The following is a 24,912-nucleotide window of genomic DNA, read 5'->3' on the forward strand; positions in this document are numbered from 1 at the left end:
CGGAACGCCCAGGCGGTGGGGTTCCCAGGTATCTGCTGCCCTTGTCCTCTTAGATGGCAACGGTCAAGGGTTTGGAAGGTGCTGTCAAGGAGCCTTGGTGAGTTGCTGCAGTGCATCTTGTCGATGGTCCACACGGCTGCTACTGTGTGTCAATGAAATGAAATGAAAATCGCTTATTGTCACAAGTAGGCTTCAAATGAAGTTACTGTGAAAAGCCCCTAGTCGCCACATTCCGGCCCCTGTTCGGGGAGGCTGGTACGGGAACTGAACTGCGCATCTGGCCTGCCTTGGTCTGCTTTCAAAGCCAGCTATTTAGCCCAGTGTGCTAAGCCAGCCCCAAGTGTGAGCCCCAATGGTGGAGGTCTTTGAATGTTTGTGGAAGGGGTGCCAATCAAGCGGGGCTGCTTTGTCCTGGACGGTGTTGAGCTTCTTGAGTGTTGTTGGAGCTGCACTCATCCAGGCAAGTGGAGAGTATTCCATCACACTCCTGACTTGTGCTTTGTCGATGATGGACAGGCTTTGGGGGGTCAGGAGGTAAGTTACTAGTGCCATCCAGGATTCCCAGCCACTGACCTGTTGGAATATGTTGCAGCTTAACATGTTATTATAGCCTTCAGTTTATTTGAAATGAAAGGGCTTTTGATCCTTGAGAGAAAGGTACACGGGAAGAGGAGGAAGCAATTCAGTCTCTCCGAACATGCACCACCATTCAAATAGATCATGACCGATCTGTACCGTAACTCCATTAATCCATCTTGACCCCTACATCTTCACACTGACCCGACCTTCAGGAAGTTCCCGTTAAAATGTGTGGTTGCCTTTTCCCCCCCCCCCCCGCAAATCCTAATCACATAATTGGCTTTGAAGTGATGAACGTCTGCGTGTGGTTATATTGACGTTTCTCTGCAGACCTGTGCAATGTGGATCCTGTTAAAAGTTATTGATCCAGTAGCAGCACGGTGGCGCAGTGGGTTAGCCCTGCTGCCTCACGGCGCCGAGGTCCGATCCCGGCTCCGGGTCACTGTCCTGGTGGAGTTTGCACATTCTCCCTGTTTGCGTGGGTTTTGCCCCCACAACCCAAAGATGTGCAGGCCAGGTGGATTGGCCACGCTAAATTGCCCCTTAATTGGAAAAAATGAATTGGGTACTTATTTTAAAAAATAAGTTATAAAAAAAGTTATTGGTCCAGATTTTGCTTGCAAAGTAATGACACCTGAATGATGCTCAACATTCTTAATGTGCAGATCAGCCAGCTGCCTGTGGCCGAGGAGAGGGACAGTGGTTAGCACTGCTGCCTCACGGTGCCAGGGACCATGGTTCTATTCCGGCCTTGGCTGACTATCTGCGTGGAGTTTGCACTTTCTCTCCCCGTGTCTGCGTGGGTTTCCTCCGGGTGCTCCGGTTTCCTCCCACAGTCCAACGATGTGCGGGTTAGGTGGATGGGTCACCCTTTTCTCCTGGAGTGTAGATTGCTGTGATGGTCTAAAATCCGGCATCCTTGTGTTTGTCCTGATGAGTACAAGGCAGAAAAGTTTGGCAACATGCCTCTCTTTTCAACAATATTGAAGGCAGGCTGTTGTTCCCGCCATTCATCAAGATCAGAGGATTCCCTGTTGCCACTTGTTACAGCCTTATCATCTTATCATAGAATTTACAGTGCAGAAGGAGGCCATTCGGCCCATCGAGTCTGCACTGGCTCTTGGAAAGAGCATCCTACCCAAGGTCCACACCTCCACCCTATCCCCATAACCCAGTAACCCCACCCAACACTAAGGGCAATTTTTGGACACTAAGGGCAATTTATCATGGCCAATCCACCTAACCTGCACATCTTTGGACTGTGGGAGGAAACCGGAGCACCCGGAGGAAACCCACGCACACACGGGGAGGACTTGCAGACTCCGGACAGTTTCCTGCCAGTGTCTACGACGTTTTGGGAGGCTCGCCTGTCCCTCCTCCCAGGAGCCCACCCTGGTGGGGGGGGTCGCTTTCAGTGGGACAAAAAAATCCCACCGACGGAGAAGTGCTGGAAATACTCCCCCCCCCCCCCCCCCCCCCAAACACATGGGGCATCTTGACAAATACATGAATAGGATGGGAATATTCAGCATGTCCACATTAACCGGTACCAACTTTTACAGATGCACCATAGAAAGCATCCTATCTGGCTGCATCACAGCCTGGTATGGCAACTGCTCGGCCCAAGACCGCAAGAAACTACAGAGAGTCGTGAACACCGCCCAGTCCATCACACAAACCTGCCTCCCATCCATTGACTCCACCTACACCGCCCGCTGCCTGGGGAAAGCGGGCAGCATAATCAAAGATCCCTCCCACCCGGCTTACTCACTCTTCCAACTCCTTCCATCGGGCAGGAGATACAGAAGTCTGAGAACACGCACGAACAGACTCAAAAACAGCTTCTTCCCCACTGTCACCAGACTCCTAAATGACCCTCTTATGGACTGACCTCATTAACACTACACCCTGTATGTTTCACCCGATGCCGGTGCTTATGTAGTTACATTGTGTACCTTGTGTTGCCCTATTATGTATTTTCTTTTATTCCCTTTTCTTCCCATGTACTTAATGATCCGTTGAGCTGCTCGCAGAAAAATACTTTTCACTGTACCTCGGTACACGTGACAATAAAATCCAACAAATCCAATCGAGGGATACGGACCCAGGAAGTGTAGAAGATTGTAGTTTAGTCGGGCAGCGTGGTCGGCATGGGCTTGGAGGGCCGAAGGACCTGTTCCTGTGCTGTACTTTTCTCTGTTCTTTGTTTTGTTCACCCCAGCATTGTTGCTGATCAACAAACTTTTTACTTTTGCGCGGTGGGAATATTTTTAGGCCCATCAACCAGGGTTTTCTTCAACCTCATCATCGTCATCATCAAGATGCACTCTGCCAACCACCCCTTCTATCACCCTGTGCATCAGTTACGATGCTCATCCCCCAGTCCACGCTACTGAACATCACTGACTCCCAATTGCCCAGAAGACATGTGCATACCTGACAGATAATTTACTCTGCGGTATCCAGAAAGTGTCTGGACATTTTGCAGTAGCGCTGGCTTCCAGAATACTAATGGTTCCAGCTGTAATCATGGAAACAACAGAGGCCCCTCCGGGCTCATTATATTTTAGCTGCAAGGATATTTCTACCCTGCCTGCAAAGATTAAGAAGTGGTTACTACAGGTACGCAGGGTCAGTGTATCATGGTGAAATATTGTTCGTGTTTCAAAAATACTGTGTCATTTTATCTTTGCTCTCCGAACGCTGTATCTCTATCCTTCGATCTCCTCGTTATATCAGTTCAGAGGGTTGATGAATGGACCCTGTCTGGCTGGCTCTGGCCCCCCAGTCAGAGACTGGGTGTGTGGACGTTGTCCAAAATTGTCCAGTCAAGTGTGGGTGAACCTTCACTCGGTCTGATTTCAGTGGGAGGGAGCACAATTTTCAAGTATCTTTTCACTGCCGTCACTTCATTGTTATCTTGAACCATCGGCGGAGCTAGTCTATAAAGCGGAGACTGTGACGTAGCGGTAATGTCACTGGACTAGTAACCCAGAGGCCCAGCCTAATGCCGTGGAGGGGACGCCAGTTCAAATCCCACCACGGCAGCTGGTGGAATTTAAATTTAATTGGTAAATTAACGATATGAAGCTGGTCTCCGTAATGGTGTACGTGAGTCTATCATCGATTGTAGGGGGAAACCATCGCTAATGTCCCTTTGGGGAAGGAAATCTGGCCTACACGTGACTCCAGAGTGATTGACTCTTAGACCATAGACCATAAGACACAGGAGCAAAATTAGGCCACTCGGCCTATCGCGTCTGCTCCGCCATTCAATCAGAGGGGCTGGTTTAGCACAGGGCTAAATCGCTGGCTTTGAAAGCAGACCAAGGCAGGCCAGCAGCACGGTTCAATTCCCGTACCAGCCTCCCCGAACAGGCACCGGAATGTGGCGACTAGGGGCTTTTCACAGTAACTTCATTTGAAGCCTACTTGTGACAATAAGCAATTTTCATTTCATTTCATTTTTCATTTCATCATGGCTGATATTTTCTCATCCTCATTCTCCTGCCTTCTCCCCTCTTAATTGCCCCCTACTGAAATGGCCGGGCGAGACACTCCGTTCAGGGGCAATTCCAGGACAAATGCTGCTCTTTCCAAGGTGTCCGCAACCCAAGAAAGAATTTTTTAAACTGCAATTTAAAGTTAATTATTTATGCTCGATCACCACAGTTGCCTTTTCACCCAACTTGATCAGTTACATCACCTTCATAGGCCTCTGGCTCCATGTAACCCTTGGTTTATTAAAACTTCAGAGTGTTATTCTACAAATGCAAGGTACTCTTCATTGACAAAGAACAAAGAAAAGTACAGCACAGGAACAGGCCCTTCGGCCCTCCAAGCCCGTGCCGACCATGCTGCCCGTCTAAACTACAATCTTCTACACTTCTGGGGTCCGTAAACCCTCTATTCCCATCCTATTCATGTATTTGTCAAGATGCCCCTTAAACGTCACTATCGTCCCTGCTTCCACCACCTCCTCCGGTAGCGAGTTCCAGGCACCCACTACCCTCTATGTAAAAAAAACTTGCCTCGTACATCTCCTCTAAACCTTGCCCCTCGCATCCTAAACTTATGCCCCCTAGTAATTGACCCCTCTACCCTGGGAAAAAGCCTCTGTCTATCCACTCTGTCTATGCCCCTCATAATTTTGTAGACCTCTATCAGATCGCCCCTCAACCTCCGTCGTTCCAGTGAGAACAAACCGAGTTTGTTCAACTGCTCCTCATAGCTAATGCCCTCCACCAGGCAACATCCTGGTAAATCTCTTCTGCACCCTCTCTAAAGCCTCCACATCCTTCTGGTAGTGTGGCGACCAGAATTGAACACTATACTCCAAGTGTGGCCTAACTAAGGTTCTATGCAGCTGCAACATGACTTGCCAATTCTTATACTCAATGCTCCGGCCAATGAAGGCAAGCATGCTGTATGCCTTCTTGACCACCTTCTCCACCTGTGTTGCCCCTTTCAGTGACCTGTGGACCTGTACTCCTAGATCTCTCTGACTTTCAATACTCTTGAGGGTTCTACCATTCACTGTATATTCCCTACCTGTATTAGACCTTCCAAAATGCATTACCTCACATTTGTCCGGATTAAACTCCATCTGCCATCTCTCCGCCCAAGTCTCCAAACGATCTAAATCCTGCTGTATCCTCTGACAGTCCTCATCGCTATCCGCAATTCCACCAACCTTTGTGTCGTCCGCAAACTTACTAATCAGACCAGTTACATTTTTCTCCAAATCATTTATATATACTACGAACATCAAAGGTCCCAGCACTGATCCCTGCGGAACACCACTAGTCACAGCCCTCCAATTAGAAAAGCACCCTTCCATTGCTACTCTCTGCCTTCTGTGACCTAGCCAGTTCTGTATCCACCTTGCCAGCTCACCCCTGATCCCGTGTGACTTCACCTTTTGTACCAGTCTATCATGAGGGACCTTGTCAAAGGCCTTACTGAAGTCCATATAGGCAACATCCACTGCCCTACCTGCATCAGTCATCTTTGTGACCTCTTCGAAAAACTCTTAACAAGTTAGTGAGATACGACTTCCCCTTCGCAAAACCATGCTGTTAAGTTGAGTGTACAGCCGGGAAACGAGCCATTCAGCCATGTCAAAGTTTGTGCTGCGTACAAGCTTCCCTCCACCCTACCTCACCTCACCCCAACAGCGTACCATTCTATTCCTTCCTCGTCCTTATGGAGATTCCCGTTAAAGGCGTCCATTCCAGACATCTCAACCGCCCCGTTTGAATGTGCATCCACATTCTTTAAGGTAAGAGCCCAAGTTCACAGAATCTCAGAATCGTTGCGGCACAAAGGGGGGCCATTCGGCCCATCCTGTCCGCACTGTGACATAGGCCATTCTGCCTTTTCCCCATACCCCTGCACATTGTTTCTGGTGAAATAACCATCTAACGCCCTCTTGGGCGCTTCGATTGAACCTGCCGCCACCACACTTCCAGGCCGTGCATTCCAGACCCCAACTCTCGCTGCATCGAAACGTTTTTTTCTCGCATCACATTTGCTTCATTTGCAAATCACTTTAAATCTGTGAGCACCCGCTCTTGATCCTTTTACAAGGGGGAACAGTTTCTCCCCATTTACCCTGTCCAGCCCCCTCACGATTTTGAGCATCTTCATCGAGTCGCCTCTCGGCCTCCTTGTCTCCCAAGGAGAACCGTCCCAACCTCTCCAATCCGTCCTCGTAACTGAAGTTTCTCATCCCTGGGACCATTCTTGGGAAAACCCCTTCCGCACTCTCTCCAATGTGTTCACGTCCTTCCTGTAATGTGGGGCCCCGAACTGTATCGAATTTTCAGTCAAAGATTTGAGCGCAAATTCGCTGCTGCCGCACTACTGAGATCGTGTTGCTCTGTGGTGCCACCTCCGGGATTAGACATTCACCTGAGACCCTGTCTGCCGTCTTATGGGGGCATTGTCACTCTTTTCTGTGAGTGATCTTGCTGCGCATAGATTGTCCGCTATATTTCCCGTCTGACAACCGTGCCTATATTGCCGAAGTTCGTCATTGGCTGTAAAATGTTTAGGGATGTCCTGAGGTGGTGAACGGCATATTGATGCAAGTTATTTTTATCAATGTTCTTGGACATTGTTATCATTGACTCAGTTTTCTCTTTAAAAAAAAAATATATATATATATCACTGGGGAGGGGAAAGGGACAAGGGGAGTGCACAAGGGAGCGGGAGGGCAACAGGGCAGAGGGGGGGAGGGACCATCGACCGACCCAGAGGCTGGAGAAATGTAGATAGGGTCAATTAAAAGAAAGAACTTTCTTCACAATAAAGTAAATTAACGCGGGTAAGAAAAATGTGATGTGTATATATATATATATATATATATATATATATATATATATACAATTGTTTATAAATATGAGAAATGCCAATCAAAAGATTTTTTTTTAAATCTATGCAAAAGGTGCAGTTATGCTGTGTTTGACAATGTTGCTGAAATGCTATGCGGGAGCTGACAGCACCTTGAGGATTTCTGTTCCCCGTTTAAAAACTTGTTCCTTTTTTGGGTTGCATGTCCGTTTAACCGTACTGAATCTGCTTCAGCTTACATTTGGAAACGTTCCCACAATTCTGAGCAGTAAAGCTATCAATGATGGCTTCGATAGTGCCTTAACATAGAACATACACGGCAGCACGGTGGCGCAGTGGGTTGGCCCTGCTGCCTCACTGTGCCAAGGTCCCAGGTTCGATCCCGGCTCCGGGTCACTGTCCGTGTGGCGTTTGCACATTCTCCCCGTGTCTGCGTGGGTTTCGCCCCCACAACCCAAAAATGTGCAGGGTAGGTGGATTGGCCATGCTAAATTGCCCCTTAATTGGAAAAAATGAATTGGTTACTCTAAACTCTAAACATAGTGCAGAAGGAGGCCATTCGGCCCATCGAGTCTGCACCGACCCACTTAAGCCCTCACTTCCACCCTATCCCCGTAACCCAAAGACCCCATCTAACCTTTTTTTGGTCACTAAGGGCAATTTATCATGGCCCATCCACCTAACCTGCACGTCTTTGGACTGTGGGAGGAAACCGGAGTACCCGGAGGAAACCCACACAGACACTGGGAGAACGTGCAGACCCCGCACAGGCAGTGACCCAGGGGGGAATCGAACCTGGGACCCTGGCACTGTGAAGCCACCGTGTTATCCACTTGTGCTACTGTATGGGGCGGGTTTTTTCAAATGTACCCCTTTAGGGGAGGGGGGGGAAAGGTTTTTTCAAATGTCGAGAAAGGCCGACTGCGAGTAGGTTTTGCAGTCACCCAGTGAGTATTTGATCTGTCCTTCTCCGTCTCCTGAGCCCCTTCGAGTGTTGGGTTGATCCCACTTTGAAACGCCTGTTGACACTTGACTGACCCATGTGACCATTTCCTTCCAGGACAGCCGACACAACATGTCAAGACCCCTGCTGACCAGGTCTCCTGTATCTCCGCTGACTAACCAGGGCATCCCGACCCCGGCACAGCTCACCAAATCCAACGCCCCGGTGCACATTGACGTGGGAGGTCACATGTACACCAGCAGTTTGGCGACGTTAACCAAGTTTTCTGATTCAAGGTAAATGTGGAAAAAGAACGCAAGGCGGCACATTTCCGTTGGCAAACAGCTGCTTGGTATCACGGAACGTGAATACTGCTTGGGGGGGGGGGGGGGGGGGCGGGGAAAGAGACGTGCTGCTAAAACTTTAAACCATGCACTCATTAGGACAAATACAAGAATACCAAATTTCAAGCGGATTGCAACAATTTATACTTCAGGCTCGGAGGGTGCTGAAGCTTTGGCAACATGTCTCTCAGCAATGTACATATTTGTTTTTTAATTGTTCGGAAAGTATGTTCAGAGTGAACCGGGGCAGAGGACTGGCGAAGGCCATTTGGCCCCTCGAGCCTGCTCTGCCATTCAATAATAGTAATAACCTTTATTGTCACAAGTAGGCTTGCAATGGAGTCACTGTGAGAATCCCCTCGTCGCCACACTCCGGCGCCTGTTCGGGTACACAGAGGGAGAATTCAGAATGTCGAAATTACCTCACAGCACGTCTTCCGGGACTTGTGGGAGGAAACCGGAGGAAACCCACGCAGACACGGGGAGAACGTGCAGACGCCGCACAGACAGTGACCCAAACCGGGAATCGAACCTGAGACCCTGGCGCTGTGGAGCCACAGTGCTAACCACTGCTGCCCAAATTTCAAGCGGTCATGGCTGATCTGGCTGTAACCTCAGCCCCACATTCCTGCTGACCTCCGATAAGCTTTCACCCCCCCTTGTTTATCACAAATCTATCTACCTCTGCCGCAACAATATTCAAAGACTGCTTCCACTGTCTTTTGAGGATAAGTGTTCCAGAAACTCAGGACCCCACCACGAGAGTAAAAAAATTGCCTCACCTTTGTCTTAAATGAGTGACCCCTTATTTTTAAACAGTGACCCCAGTTCTCGATTCCCCCACAAGAGGAAACATCCTCTCCACATCCACCCCGTCAACACCCCTCAGGATCTTAAAAGGTTTCAACCAAACGCCATTGTCCCATATCCCTTAATACCGTTGGTAACAAAAATCTTGTCAACCTTAGTTTTAACATGATAAACTAATCTTGCATCCCGGTTATCGCTTCCGGGAAGATCCTTTGCCTGGAGAAGTGCTTCCTCATGTCACTCCTGAAATCTCTGGCTTTAAATATGCCCCCTGGCCCTAGACTCCCCCAGCCAGAGGAAATAATTTCTCTCCATCTGTCTTACCTGTTCCCCTTACACCATGCAAACTTTGATCAAATCACCCCGCTAGCTCTCTGATTTCCAGAGAACGCAACCCTCATTTTTGTGACTTCTCTTCCTACTTTAACCCTAAAGGGTGCAGGCGTCATTCTGGTAAATCTACGCCGCACCCCCTCCAAAGTCAAAACCGTCCAGCACGTGTAATTGGGACACCCAGACCCGTTCTCCTATCCTCACTGGTCAGTGAATTTATATCAACAGCTACTTGCATTTGGATAGCACCTTCAACACCATAAATCATCCCAATGCCCTCCTTCGGGAACAGTTATTAGAAAGAATTAGACGTCTAGTCTCAAGATGATGATAGAATTTACAGGGCAGAAGGAGGCCATTCGGTCCATCGAGTCTGCACCAGCCCTCGGAAAGAGCACCCTACCCAAACCCTATCCCCTGTAACCCAGTAACCCTACCCAACCATTTTGGACACTAAAGGCGATTTATCATGGTCTATCCACCTGACCTGCACATCTTTGGACTGTGGGAGGACACCGGAGCACCCGGAGGAAACCCACGCAGACACGGGGAGAACGTGCAGACTCCGCACAGACAGTGACCCAAGCCGGGAATCGAACCTGGGACCCTGGAGCTGTGAAGCAATGGTGGTAACCACTGTGCTGCCCGGTGACTAGGACAGGTGACTAATAGCTTGGTTGAAGAGGTGGGTTATACGGAGGTAGAGAGGGTCAGGGAGGGATTTTTGCGGCTTTGGGCCTTGGCTCCGGTCAATGGCGGAGTGCTGAAAGTCGGTGATGTGCAAGAGACATCAATTAGAGGAAGACAGAGGTATGGTGGGATTGAAGACGGTCACAGAGATTGGAAGGAAGCGAGGGATTTCAAAACGAGGGTGGTAATTTCAAAATTCTCAAGAGGTGAGGAATTCTGCAGCGAGTAACTCACCTCCTGATTCCCCAGAGAATGTCCACCATCTACAAGGCACAAGTCTGGCGTGTGATGGACGAGTGCAGCTCCAACAACACTCCAAAAGCTCGACACCATCCAGGCCAAAGAAACTCGCTTGATTGGCACCCCATCCGCAATCACTCCCTCCCTTACCACCACCAGCTGCCACTGGGCATCATCTCCAAGATGCAATGCACAAACTCATCTAAGCTCCTTAGATAGGACCTTCCAAACCCAATGGCCGCTACCGTCTAGATCTAGGAGGCCAGGGGCAGCAGAAGCATGGAACACCACCACCCCTCCAAGCCACTCACCACCCCGACGTGGAAACATCGCCGTTCCTCCACTGCCACGGGGCCAAAACCCTGCAACTTCCTCCCTAACAGCACTCTGGGTGTACCTACACCACATGGACTGCAACGGTTCAAGAAGGCAGCTCACCACCATTTTCCAAGGGCAATTAGGGATGGGTAATAAATACTGGCCTTGTCCAGCCAGCGTTGCCCACAGCCCACGAGTGAATAATACAAAGAATTGACTTTTTTGCAGACCTGGGATTAATGGAAGTCAGTGAGCACGGGGGTGCGATGGGTGATCTGGAGGTGGTGCAAGTTAGGAGGTGGCATCTGAGTTTCCGATGAGGTTGTCTCAACGGAAGGTCAAAGGTGAGAGTCTGGCCTAGGAGATGCAGAGTGTCAAACTGGGGTTCATAGTCCAGTTAGGTGCATTTTGTAGATTCCAGTATGGGGTTCCCCACAAAAATTCAACCCACTGTAGTTATTGAATTTCATTTTTGTTTAAATCCTTATTGTCACAAGTCGGCTTACATTAACACTGCAATGAGAGGGCAGCACGGTGGCGCAGTGGGTTAGCCCTGCTGCCTCACGGCGCCGAGGTCCCAGGTTCGATCCCGGCTCTGGGTCACTGTCCGTGTGGAGTTTGCACATTCTCCCCGTGTCTGCGTGGCTTTCGCCCCCACAACCCAAAGATGTGCAGGCTAGGTGGATTGGCCACGCTAAGTTGCCCCTTAATTGGAAGAAAATAATTGGGTACTCTAAATTTAAAAAAAACACTGCAATGAAGTTACTGTGAAAAGCCCCTAGTCGCCACATTCCGGCATCTGTTCGGTTACACGGAGGGAGAATTCCAAATGTCCAATTCACCTAACAAGCACGTCTTTCGGGACTTGGAGGAAACGGGAGCACCTGGAGGAAACCCACGCAGACACAGGGAGAACGTGCAGAATCCGCACAGACAGTGACCCAAGCCGGGAATCGAACCTGGGACCCTGGTGCTGTGAAGCTACCCACTGTGCTAACGTGCTCCCCCTTTTTTTTTAATGTGTCTCCCTTTAGACTTACTTTCCTGCAGAGAAAATGCTCAGCATCCCAAGAGATCACCTTAAGAGTCACTGATGCGAAATAGAAGCTGCACAGTGGTCACTGCTGCCTCACAGCGCCAGGGACCCGGGTCAACTACGACCTCGGATGACTGTCTGTGTGGTGTTTGCACTTTCTCCCGTGTCTGCGTGGGTTTCCTCCGGGAGCCCCGGTTTCCTCCCATAGTCCAAAGATGCGCAGGTTGGGTGGATTGGCCATGCTAAATTGCCCCAAGATTAGGTGGAGTTACGGGGGATAGGGCAGGGCATTGGGCCTAGGTCGAGTGCTCTTTCGGAAGGTCGGTGCAGACTCGATGGGCCAAGTGCCCTCCTTCTGCACTGTAGGAATTCTATGAAAATGCACAAAATACGAACATACGAAGTAGGAACAGGAGTGGGCCACTCAGCCCCTCGAGCCTGCCCCACCATTCAATAAGGTCATGGCTGATCTGAGTGCAACCTCACCCCCACATTCCTGCCTACCCCCCATAACCTTTCACCCTCTTGCTTACCAAGAAACTATCTAGCTCTACCTTAAAAATATTCAAAGGCTCTGCTTCCGAGGCCTTCTTTAGAGAACAGAGTAACCTTGCACCGTTGCTTCCGACTGCGTTAGACAGATGGGGCTTGCAGTTTGAAGACCCCCCCCCCCCCCCCAGCTCTGTCTTGCCGAATCAGCTGGTCCACGATGACGCAACTCCTTCCCGAATCCAGGAGTGGGCACCTTGCTCTTTATTCTTCCCGTGGGCCATTCCTATTGATCCTGGAGCAACTATCTCTGGGGCTTAGGAATTTCTAAGTGGCAGCTTGTTGCTAACTTGAGGGCCAGAGATGACTTGAACTTTAAACTCTAAATTTAAAAAAGAGGGGACTGAATACTTGGAGGTAGGAGACACTTTGGGGACAGTGACCACAATTCGGTGACATTTACGTTAATGATGGAAAGGGATAAGTATACACCGCAGGGCAAGAGTTATAGCTGGGGGAAGGGCAATTATGATGCCATTAGACGTGACTTGGGGGGGGATAAGGTGGAGAAGTAGGCTGCAAGTGTTGGGCACACTGGATAAGTGGGGCTTGTTCAAGGATCAGCTACTGCGTGTTCTTGATAAGTATGTACCGGTCAGGCAGGGAGGAAGGCGTCAAGCGAGGGAACCGTGGTTTACCAAGGAAGTGGAATCTCTTGTTAAGAGGAAGAAGGAGGCCTATGTGAAGATGAGGTGTGAAGTTTCAGTTGGGGCGATGGATAGTTACAAGGTAGCGAGGAAGGATCTAAAGAGAGAGCTAAGACGAGCAAGGAGGGGACATGAGAAGTATTTGGCAGGAAGGATCAAGGAAAACCCAAAAGCTTTCTATAGGTATGTCAGGAATAAGCGAATGACTAGGGAAAGAGTAGGACCAGTCAAGGACAGGGATGGGAAATTGTGTGTGGAGTCTGAAGAGATAGGCGAGATACTAAATGAATATTTTTCGTCAGTATTCACTCAGGAAAAAGATAATGTTGTGGAGGAGAATGCTGAGCCGCAGGCTATTAGAATAGATGGCATTGAGGTGCGTAGGGAAGAGGTGTTGGCAATTCTGGACAGGCTGAAAATAGATAAGTCCCCGGGACCTGATGGGATTTATCCTAGGATTCTCTGGGAGGCCAGGGAAGAGATTGCTGGACCTTTGGCTTTGATTTTTATGTCATCATTCATAATGGCTACAGGAATAGTGCCAGGGGACTGGAGGACAGCGAATGTGGTCCCTTTGTTCAAAAAGGGGAGCAGAGACAACCCCGGCAACTATAGACCGGCGAGCCTCACGTCTGTAGTGGGTAAAGTCTTGGAGGGGATTATAAGAGACAAGATTTATAATCATCTAGATAGGAATAATATGATCAGGGATAGTCAGCATGGCTTTGTGAAGGTTAGGTCATGCCTCACAAACCTTATTGAGTTCTTTGAGAAGGTGACTGAACAGGTAGATGAGGGTAGAGCAGTTGATGTGGTGTATATGGATTTCAGCAAAGCGTTTGATAAGGTTCCCCACGGTAGGCTATTGCAGAAAATACGGAGGCTGGGGATTGAGGGTGATTTAGAGATGTGGATCAGAAATTGGCTAGCTGAAAGAAGACAGAGGGTGGTGGTTGATGGGAAATGTTCAGAATGGAGTACAGTCAGAAGTGGAATACCACAAGGATCTGTTCTGGGGCCGTTGCTGTTTGTCATTTTTATCAATGACCTAGAGGAAGGCGCAGAAGGGTGGGTGAGTAAATTTGCAGACGATACTAAAGTCGGTGGTGTTGTCAATAGTGTGGAAGGATGTAGCAGGTTACAGAGGGATATAGATAAGCTGCAGAGCTGGGCTGAGAGGTGGCAAATGGAGTTTAATGTAGAGAAGTGTGAGGTGATTCACTTTGGAAGGAATAACAGGAATGCGGAATATTTGGCTAATGGTAAAGTTCTTGAAAGTGTGGATGAGCAGAGGGATCTAGGTGTCCATGTACATAGATCCCTGAAAGTTGCCACCCAGGTTGATAGGGTTGTGAAGAAGGCCTATGGAGTGTTGGCCTTTATTGGTAGAGGGATTGAGTTCCGGAATCGGGAGGTCATGTTGCAGCTGTACAGAACTCTGGTTCGGCCGCATTTGGAGTATTGCGTACAGTTCTGGTCACCGCATTGTAGGAAGGACGTGGAGGCTTTGGAGCGGGTGCAGAGGAGATTTACCAGGATGTTGCCTGGTATGGAGGGAAAATCTTATGAGGAAAGGCTGATGGACTTGAGGTTGTTTTCGTTGGAGAGAAGAAGGTTAAGAGGAGACTTAATAGAGGCATACAAAATGATCAGGGGGTTAGATAGGGTGGACAGTGAGAGCCTTCTCCCGCGGATGGAAATGGCTGGCACGAGGGGTCATAGCTTTAAACTGAGGGGTAATTGATATAGGACAGAGGTCAGAGGTAGGTTCTTTACGCAAAGAGTAGTGAGGCCATGGAATGCCCTACCTGCTACAGTAGTGAACTCGCCAACATTGAGGGCATTTAAAAGTTTATTGGATAAACATATGGATGATAATGGCATAGTGTAGGTTAGATGGCTTTTGTTCCGGTGCAACATCGTGGGCCGAAGGGCCTGTACTGCGCTGTATTGTTCTATGTTCTATGTCGGGGAAAGTCATTGAGTAATTGCTCTGTTGGATAACCAGTCATTGGCGGTTCATGGGTTCCGTTTCCAGTCGAGGGGACATCCAAGAATTTATTTTAGGCAGGGAATTGTTGTGATCTGCATGGTGGCACCTTGGTGGAAGCCAATTCAGCAATGACTTTGAGAAGGGTATTGGATAGATACTCAAAGGGGGGAAAAGTTGCTGGGCTCTGGGAGAGAGCATTGGGAAAGTGGAGCTGATCAGTTAACTCTTCTCTTTCAAAAACCCAACACGTGCTCAATAGGCTGGAGGGGCTCCTCCTGTGCTATGCCATTCCATTACATGGGTGGCACGGTAGCACAGTGGTTAGCACAATTGCTTCACAGCTCCAGGGTCCCAGGTTCGATTCCCGGCTTGGGTCACTGTCTGTGCGGAGTCTGCACGTTCTCCCCGTGTCTGCGTGGGTTTCCTCCGGGTGCTCCGGTTTCCTCCCACAGTCCAAAGACGTGCAGGTTAGGTGGATTGGCCACGCTAAATTGCCCTTAGTATCCAACACAAAAGGCTAAGTGGGGTTACTGGATTACGGGGATGGGGTGGAGGTGCGGGCTTGGGTGCGGTGCTCTTTCCAAGAGTCGGTGCAGACTCGATGGGCCGAATGACCCCCTCCTGCACTGTAAATTCTATGATTCTACGATCAATGCAATGGAAAAGCTTACGGCTTTAACCAAAAACTAAGAGGCGGTGACACCGCCTGACGTTAACTCGGGAGCAACTCTATGCCATTTCGCATTTGCCTTTCTGATATATTTGTGCCCCGTTCCTGATGACCTGTCCCCAATCTAAAATTTACCAGCCTTTTCTAAGCACTTTTCTTGTTGCAGAATTGGCCGTCTGTTCGACGGAACTGAACCCATCGTCCTGGACAGCCTGAAGCAACATTACTTCATCGACAGAGATGGTCAGATGTTCCGCTACATTTTAAACTTCCTTCGCACCTCGAGACTCCTCATTCCTGACGATTTCAAAGTAAGTCGGTGTGCTCAAAGTGTGTAAAGGGTGCAGTTCAGAATGGGGAGACGGTGGTGAAATTCTCCCAACAATTTCCAATGAGCGCTGGCCCTAAACTCACTTGGCAGGGGTAATGTTTGAATTTGTTTCTTCAGGATGTGAGCATCACTGGCAGGCCAACGCTTAGTGGCCATCCTTAATTACTCCCGAGGACCTGTATCAGGTGCGTCTGCACCCTGCCTAGGCCGACTCCTCGGCCCTATCCCCACAACCCAGTAAACCCATCTAATCATTGGACACTGAGGGGCAATTTAGCATGGCCAATCCACCTGCTCATTTGCGACGAACACGCGTGTTTACTACGGGGGCTAACTTTTTCCAGATTTGTTTAATTTTTTCAAAAGAATCTCCAACTGCCTTTGATTTGCACTGATAATCTCTATTGTCACAAGTAGGCTTACAGTAGCACTGCAATGAAGTTACTGTGAAAAGTCCCCAGTCGCCACACTCCGGCGCCTGTTCGGGTACACGGAGGGAGAACTCGGAATGTTCAATTCACCTAACACGTCTTTCGGGACTTGTGGGAGGAAACCGGAGCACCCGGAGGAAATCCACGCAGACACGGGGAGAACGGGCAGACTCCGCACAGACAGTGACCAGATCCGGGAATCGAACCTGGGACCCTGGCGCTGTGAAGCAACAGTGCTAATCATTATGTTACCTTGCCGCCCTACAGTTCATAACATAACCATATGCTACCGTACCCCATAAATACCAAGGGGCTGTTTAGCACACTGGGCTAAATCGCTGGCTTTTAAAGCAGGCCAGCAGCACGGTTCAATTCCCGTACCAGCCTCCCCGAACAGGCGCCGGAATGTGGCGACTAGGGGCTTTTCACAGTAACTTCATTGAAGCCTACTTGTGACAATGAGCGATTTTCATTTCAAACACCACTCCCTATTTTGTGATGGTATCTTTGAATGCGATAACTAGTTGAAAAGGAAGAATTAGACTAGTTGGCCTGCATTTGAGCTGTCGTTCTAAGATTAAATTAGTGCAAATCTGTTGGGCAGCACGATGGCACAGTGGTTAGCACTGTGGCTTCACAGCGCCAGGGACATGGGTACGATTCCGGCCTCGGGTCACCGTCTGCGCGGAGTTTGCTCTTTCTCCCCGTGTGTGAGTGGGTTTCCTCCGGGTGCTTCAGTGTCCTCCCACAGTCCAAAGGCGAGCAGATTAGGTGGCTTGGCCGTTCTAAATTGTCCCTCAGTGTCCAAAGATGTGGGGTTACGGGGATAGGGTGGAGGTGTTGGCCTAGTTAGGGTGCTCAGAGGGCCCAATGGCCTCCCTCTGCACTGTAGGGATTCTATGGTTCTATTCACTGAAAATCTCCTTTCTCTCCTGTGCCTAAAAATCCTAAACAGGAAATAGGCTTGAGTGGTGTCAGGCAGAAATACCAGCAAGACGCAGAGCTACAGCACTGAACATGTAATACAAGACCACCGTACCAATGTTTGAAAACATCCCTTCACCGGAGCAGTGCTAACAAAAGTTACTCGCGTGAAGTGTTATTAGATTTGTTTATTGTCATGTGAGCCGAGGTATGGTGAAAAGTATTTTTCTACGTGCAGCTCAAACAGATCATTCCGTACATGAAAATAAAATATGTAATAGGGCAACGCAAGGTACACAATGTAAATACATAGCATCAGGTTCACTCCACGGGCCTCAGAGGTTCATCAAACCTGCAAGAGAACATAAAAGAGAAAGGTTCGTGATAGTGTTAGAATTAAATTTTAAGAGATTAGTACGGTTACAGGAGATGTAAAAAGAGGATCTGTGCGAGAGAGCTCACAGAGAGTCTCCACGCCCTGACGTTTTAGTCATTTCTCTGCATGGATCTCTCTCCTGATTCTTGTGCCCCACAGATTTTAGCTTCTCTCTGGCTTGGAAATATATCGGAGGGTTCCTTCACTGTCGCTGGGACAACATCCTGAAACTCCCTCCCTAACAGCACAGTGGGTGTACCGACACCTCAAGGACTGCAGCGGCTCAAGAAGGCAGCTCACCGCCACTTTCTGAAGGGCAACTAGGGATGGGCAACAAATGCTGACCTAACCAGCGACGCCCACATCCCGTAAATGATTTTTAAGTTAAATCAACACGAAACTCCCAGTCTCTGACCTGCTTGTGTAGCCAAAGTGTTCATATGGCTAATCCAATTCAGTTTCTGGCCAATGGTAACCTGCAGGATGTTCATAGTGGGGGATTCAGTGATGGGAATGCCATTGAACGCCTGGGGTAATGATTAGATTCTCTCTTGTTGAAAATGGTCATTGCCTGGCACTTGTGTGGCACGACTGTAACTTGCCACTTGTCAGCCTAAGCCTGGATATTGTCCAAGTCTTGATCCACATGCACACAGATGCTTCAGTGCCTGAAGAGTCACAAATAGTGCTGGACATTGTGTTGATGGTGGGAAGGAAGCAGCTGAAGATTGTTGGACCGAGGACACTAACCCTGAGGGGCCCCGGCAGTGATGTCCCAGGGCTGAGATCTGCAACAACCATCTTCCTTTGTGATCGTATAACTCCAACCAGCGGAGAGCTTACCCCCAGATTCCAGTTTGGCTCCTTGATAACTAGGTCAAATGTTGCCTTGATGTTGAGTGCAGTCACCTCCCTCTGGAATTATGTTCTTTTGTCCAAGTTCGAAGCAAGGCTGTAATGAAGTCAGGAGTGACCGTGGCAGAATCCAAACTGAGTGTCATCGAGTAGGTTATTGCTGAGTAAATGCCGCTACCCCTTCCATCACTTTACTGATTATCGAGATTAGGCTGATGAGGAGGTCATTGTTCAGTTTGGGATTTGTCCTACTTTTTGTGTACAGGACACACCTGGGCAATTTTCCACATTGCCGGGTAGGTGACGGTGTTGTAGATGTACTGGAGCAGCTTGGCTAGGGGTGTGGCAAGTTCTGGAATATTGTCAGGGCCCCTAGCCTTTGCAGTATCCAGTACCGAGTGAATCGATTTGGCTGAAGACTGACATCTGTGACGCTGGGGACCTCTGGAGGAGGTGATGGATGATCCACTCGGCACTTCGGGCTGAAGATTGCTGCAAATGCCTCAGCCTTGTCTTTTGCACTGGAGTGCTGGGCTCCTCCATCATTGAGGACGGGGATATTTGTGGAGCCTCCCCCCTCCAGTGAGTTGTTTAACTGTCCACCGCCATTCACGGCTGGATGTGGCAGGACTGCAGAGCTTAGATCTGATCCGATGTTGGATCGCTTAGCTCTGTCTGTTACCTGCTGTTTTGCACACAAGTAGTCCTGTGTTGTGGCTCACCAGGTTGACACTTCATTTTTCCGTATGCCTGTGTTTCTTCCTGGCATGCTCTCCTGCATTCTTCATTGAACCAGGGTTGATCCCCTGGCTTGTGGTAATGGTAGAGGGGGGGACATGCCGGGCCATGTACAATTCTGCTGCTGCAGCCTACAGCGACCCGTGGATGCCCAGCTTTGAGTTACTAGGCTAGATTTGTTTGCATTCTATCTGATGGGGTAGCTAAACTCTTCTGGTGTCATAGAGTCTACTTGTCTGCCCTGGGATCGCAAGTGCACATCTAAGTACTTCCTAAATGTTACGGGGGTCTCTGCCTCCACCACCCTTTCAGGCAGCGAGTCCCAGACTCCCACCACCCTCTGGGTGAAAAGGCTTTCCTCACATCCCCTCAAAACCTCCTCCCCTTTACCTTAATCTCTGCCCCCCCTGGTCACTGATATGTGATATGTGCTTAGTTTAATCAATTAGATATGTGCTTAGTTTAATCAATCCCTCCGGGGAGCAAGTCGAGTGAACCTTCATTGCACTCCCTCAAAGGCATTTGGACCCTTTCCATCGGCGTATAAACATGAATTATGAGCAAGAGTAAGCCATTCAGCCCCTCGAGCCAGCTCCGCCATTTGAGAAGGCCATACCTGATCTGATTGTGGCCTCAACTCCACTTTCCCACCGACCCCCTGTACCCTTTGACTCCCCTGTCAGTCAAGACTCGGCCTAAATGATATTGATTCACCCAGCCGCCACACTCTCCGGGAAAGAGAATTCTACAGACTAATGACCCTCAGAGTCAAATATCTCCTCCTATCCATCTTGGGTGGGGGAGACCCCTTATTTTTCCACTGTCTCTCCCACAAGATGAAACATCCTCTCAGAATCCACCCTGTCTGGAACATTCTCGGTAAAGAGACCAAAACTTTTACACACTGATACGAATAATCCTTGCTAGTGTCACAAGTAGGCTTCCATTAACACTGCAATGAAGTTACTGTGAAAATCTTCCAGTCGCCACATTCCGGCGCCTGTTCGGGTACACCGAGGGAGAATTCAGAATGTCCAATTCACCTAACAAGCACATCTTTCGGACCCGTGGGAGGAAACCGGAGCACCCGGAGGAAACCCACGCAGACACTGGGAGAAGGTGCAGACTCCGCACAGACAGTGACCCAAGCCGGGAATCGAACCTGGGACCTGGAGCTGTGAAGCAGCTCTGCTAACCACTGTGCCACCCTGCCGCCCTCAGAGTGAGGGCCTCATCATTGCCCGTATAAACAAATTCCTTACCCTTAAACTCCAATCCCTTTTGTCACAAATGCTAAGGTACATTAGCCTTTCGAAATGTTTGCCGACCTGCATGCTGACGTTCTGTGGTTCATGACACCCGGGTCCCTCAGCAAACCCTGAGCACAAAAATCCAGGTTGACATTTCAGCGCAGTGCTGAGGGGGGGTAACGGTAAAGTCGCCACAGTCCCAGGTGACCATTGACTGCTTTCCCCTTTGAGGGGTCAGATTTATACTGTTCCACGCACCCCCGCCTCCCGCACAACAATATAAATATGACCCCCTGTTCCGTTTTAATAACATAATCTTTTATTATTGTCACAAGAAGGCTTACATTAACGCTGCAATGTAATCCCCCTAGTCGCCACACTCCGGCGCCTGTTTGGGGTACACGGAGGGAGAGTTCAGAATGTCCAATCCACCTAACCTGCACGTCTTTAGGATTTGTGGGAGGAAACCGGAGCACCCGGAGGAAACCACGCAGACACGGGGAGAACGTGCAGACTCCGCACAGACAGTGACCCAAACCGGAATCGAACCTGGGACCATGGCGCCGTGAAGCTAACCACCATGCTACTGTGCTGTCCCTCCAGAGTTCCCTCCAGCTTTGGCAAAGAGCCATCCAGACTGGAAACGTTCGCTCCCTTCTCTCTCCGCGGAGGCTGCCAGACCTGCTGAGATTGTCCAGTATTTTCAGAAAAGCAGATGCTCTGGTCATTATCAGTATAGCTTGTTCACTGAGGCTTGCTGTGTGTAAATTGGCTGCTGGCACCTCCAACGTTACAACAGGGACTAGATTTCAAAAGTATTTCATTGGCTGTAAAGTGCTTTGAGAGATCCGGTAGTCGTGTGAAACACCATGTAAATAAATGCAAGCCTCTCCCTTTTTTACTGAATTAACTAATCATCTCCATTCAGCAGGGAATAGTGATTTCACTGTGCGTAGCCTTAACGCAAAGCAAGTCTTTTTTTAATAATATATATCTGGTGCCAATTTGTTTATCATTGCTATTGAGTTGGATGATCAGCCATGATCGTGATGAATGGCAGAGCAGGTTCGAAGGGCCAAAGGGCTTCCTCCTGCTCCTATCTCCTATGTATCTATGCACATACTGCAAATGCCTGAGGATGTATTTCGGTATTGGCCAACGTTCTAAAGCCCCTTTTCTTGTTTGTGTTGTGTTCAGGATTACAGCTTGTTGTACGAAGAGGCCAAGTACTTCCATTTGCAGCCCATGCTGATTGAGCTGGAGCGGTGGAAACAGGAGAGGGAGCTGGGCCGCTTCTCCCGGCCATGTGAGTGCCTGGTGGTGCGGGTGGCCCCGACCTCGGGGAGCGGATCACTCTGAGCGGAGACAAGGCCTTGATCGAAGAGGTGTTTCCCGAAATCGGGGGATGTGATGTGCAACTCTATCAATGCAGGCTGGAACCATGACTCGACACACGTCATCCGCTTCCCCCTCAATGGTTACTGCCACCTCAACTCTGTCCAGGTAATGGTTCAGTTCACGTTCTCCACGTGCACGAGAATGTCGGAAGAATTTGGGGCCTGATTGTCACACTCTTTGAGTCGCGTCATGAAACGCAACTCTTGTGGTCAACGAGTCCTGAAGTTGAATTTGAACCCAGAGGGTGCGATTTACTGGGGAAAGAGGCCCGTTGTGGACGGATTTAGCGGGGAGACACGGAAGGTCGTTATTTTTTCGGCTCTCGGTGGGGAAGGCCACACTGATAGAAATGGTGCCTTGATCTCTCAATCCCCCAACGCGAACCTCCCCTCCCCCGCCAATTCTCCAACTTTCCTGTTGAGTTCCTCGAGCCCCCACCTCATCACCTCATAAGGGCAGAGCACCCCTGGGCCCAATCCCCCTGCAGGCGAGATGGCAGAGACGGATTTAAGGCTGCCCAACCGCACCCATTGCGGGCGGCATCCAAATCGTGACGTCCAGCGAGATCCAGTTAGATCCCCCGAGGCGTGGCGAGCCAGTGCAATCTCGGCAGAGGCCTCTCGTGAGATTTACCGGCTGCGTCACATCCCGAGTTGGGCGTAACGTGGCCAGTAGATCAGGCCCAGAGTTTGTGGCTGAGAGGCAGGGACGAGGCCGACTGATTCGCGAGACGTTCCAGGGTTGGGTTAGAATGGTTTTTTGTTTTAGTCATTCAAGGAATGTGGATGCCAGAGCGGGGAGGGGGGAAAGGAGAGAGCGGGGCGGGGAGGGGGAATAGAGAGAGCGGGGAGGGGAGGGGAAATAGAGAGAACGGGAGGGGGAGGGGGAATAGAGAGAGCGGGGAGGGGAGGTGGAATAGAGAGCGCGGGGAGGGAAAGGGGAATAGAGACAGCGGGGAGGGGAGATAAAGAGAGCGGGGAGGGGAGTGGAATAGAGAGCGGGGGAGGGAAAGGGGAATAGAGACAGCGGGGAGGGGAGGGGGAATAGAGAGAGCGGGGAGGGAGGTGGAATAGAGAGAAGGGGGAGGGGAGGGGGGAATAGAGAGAGCGGGGAGGGGAGGTGGAATAGAGAGAGCGGGGAGGGGAGGGGGAATAGAGAGAGCGGGGAGGGGAGGGGGAATAGAAAGAACGGGAAGGGGAGGGGAATAGAGAGAGCAGGGAGGGAGGTGGAATAGAGAGCGCGGGGAGGGGAGATAGAGAGAGCGGGGAGGGAGGTGGAATAGAGAGCGCGGGGAGGGGAGATAGAGGGAGGGGAGGGGGAATAGAGAGAGCGGGGAGGGGGAGGGGGAATAGAGAGAGCGGGGAGGGGAGGGGGAATAGAAAGAACGGGAAGGGGAGGGGGAATAGAGAGAGCAGGGAGGGAGGTGAATAGAGAGCGCGGGGAGGGGAGATAGAGAGAGCGGGAGGGAGGTGGAATAGAGAGCGCGGGGAGGGGAGATAGAGAGAGCGGGGAGGGGAGGGGAATAGAGAGCGGGAAGGAGAGGGGGAATAGAGAGAGCGGGAGGGGGAATACAGAGAGCGGGGAGGGGAGCGGGAATAGAGAGCGGGGAGGGGAGGGGGAATAGAGAGCGGGGAGGGGAGGGGAATAGAGGGAGCGGGGAGGGGGAATAGAGAGAGCGGGGAAGGGAGGGGGAATAGAGAGCCGGGGAGGGGAGGGGGAATAGAGAGAGCGGGGAGGGGAGGGGGAATAGAGAGAGCGGGGAGGGGAGGGGGAATAGAGAGAGCGGGGAGGGGAGGGGGAATAGAGAGAGCGGGGAGGGGTGGGGGAATTGAGAGAGCGGGGAGGGGAGGGTGAATAGAGCAGGGAGGGGAGGGGGAATAGAGAGCGGGGAGGGGAGGGGGAATAGAGAGGGAGGGGAGGGGGAATAGAGAGAGCGGGGGAGGGGAGGGGGGAATAGAGAGAGCGGGGAGGGGGAATAGAGAGAGCGGGGAGGGGGAGGGGGAATCGAGAGAGCGGGCGGGGAGGGAGGGGAATAGAGAGAGCAGAGAAAGCTGCCCTTGACCTTCTCGATGGTAGAGGTCACAGGTTTAGAAGGTCCTGTTGAAAGAAGCCTTAGTGAGTTCCTGCAGTGTATCTGGTACACACGGGCTGCCACTGTGCGTTGGTGGTGGAGGGAGTGAATGGTTTGTGCATGAGGTGCCAATCAAGCGGGGGGCTGCTTTGTCCTGGGTGGCGTTGAGCTTCTTGAGTGTTGTTGGAGCTGCACTCATCCAGACAAGGGGGGGAATATTCCATCACATTCCTGACTTGTTATTCGAGGATGGTGGAACAGGCTTGGGGAAGTCAGGAGGTGAGTTACTCGCCGCAAGATTTATAGCCTCTGACCTGCCCTGGTAGCCACAGTATTTACATGGTTAGTCCAGTTCAACTTCTGATCAATGGTAACCACCAGGATGTTGACAGAGGGGGATTCAGTGAGGGCATTGTCATGGAATATCCAGGGACGACAAGAATGTTACTTACCACTTGTCAGCCTACGTCCTGGACATGGTCCAGGTCTTGCTGCATTTGGATATGGACTGCTTCGTTATCTGCGGAGTTGCGAATTGGTGCTGAACAGCACTCCCCCGCCCCCAACACTGATTTCTCCCCCCCCCCGCCCAACACTGATTCCCCCCCCCCCCCCGCCCAACACTGATTTCACCCCCCCCCCGGCCCAACACTGATTTTCTCCCCCCCACCCCGCCCAACACTGATTTCCCCCCCCGCCGCCCAACACTGATTCCCCCCCCCCCCGCTCCAACACTGTTCCCCCCCCCCGCCCCAACACTGATTTCCCCCCCCCGCCCAACACTGATTTCCCCCCCCCCGCCCCAACACTGATTTTCCCCCCCCCCCTCCGCCCAACACTGATTTCCCCCCCCCCGCCCAACACTGATTCCCCCCCCCCACCCAACACTGATCCCCCCCCCCGCCCAACACTGATTTCCCCCCCCCGCCCAACACTGATTCCACCCCCCCCCGCCCAACACTGATTTCCCCCCCCCCCGCCCAACACTGATTTCCCCCCCCCGCCCAACACTGATTCCCCCCCCGCCCAACA

At 50.6% G+C, this 24,912-nt stretch overlaps 2 protein-coding genes across 2 annotated transcripts in view; one reads left to right on the forward strand and one right to left on the reverse strand.

The window, feature by feature from the left end:
• LOC140385884 (uncharacterized) overlaps positions 1 to 24,912 on the forward strand; it is a 75,816-nt gene that overhangs the window by 45,311 nt on the left and 5,593 nt on the right. The window contains 5 exon segments of the mRNA XM_072468497.1: positions 7,994 to 8,172; positions 15,673 to 15,817; positions 21,609 to 21,738; positions 21,741 to 21,811; positions 21,813 to 21,914. Coding sequence (XP_072324598.1) covers positions 7,994 to 8,172; positions 15,673 to 15,817; positions 21,609 to 21,738; positions 21,741 to 21,811; positions 21,813 to 21,914 — 627 coding nt within the window.
• LOC140385885 (transcription initiation factor TFIID subunit 4-like) overlaps positions 17,426 to 24,912 on the reverse strand; it is a 315,117-nt gene continuing 307,630 nt past the window's right edge. Inside the window, exon 15 of the mRNA XM_072468499.1 lies at positions 17,426 to 17,544. Coding sequence (XP_072324600.1) covers positions 17,539 to 17,544 — 6 coding nt within the window. The 3' untranslated portion in view covers positions 17,426 to 17,538. The remainder of the gene's footprint in view (positions 17,545 to 24,912) is intronic.

Source organism: Scyliorhinus torazame, chromosome 11, assembly GCF_047496885.1.
Source record: "Scyliorhinus torazame isolate Kashiwa2021f chromosome 11, sScyTor2.1, whole genome shotgun sequence".
NCBI lineage: Eukaryota > Metazoa > Chordata > Chondrichthyes > Carcharhiniformes > Scyliorhinidae > Scyliorhinus > Scyliorhinus torazame.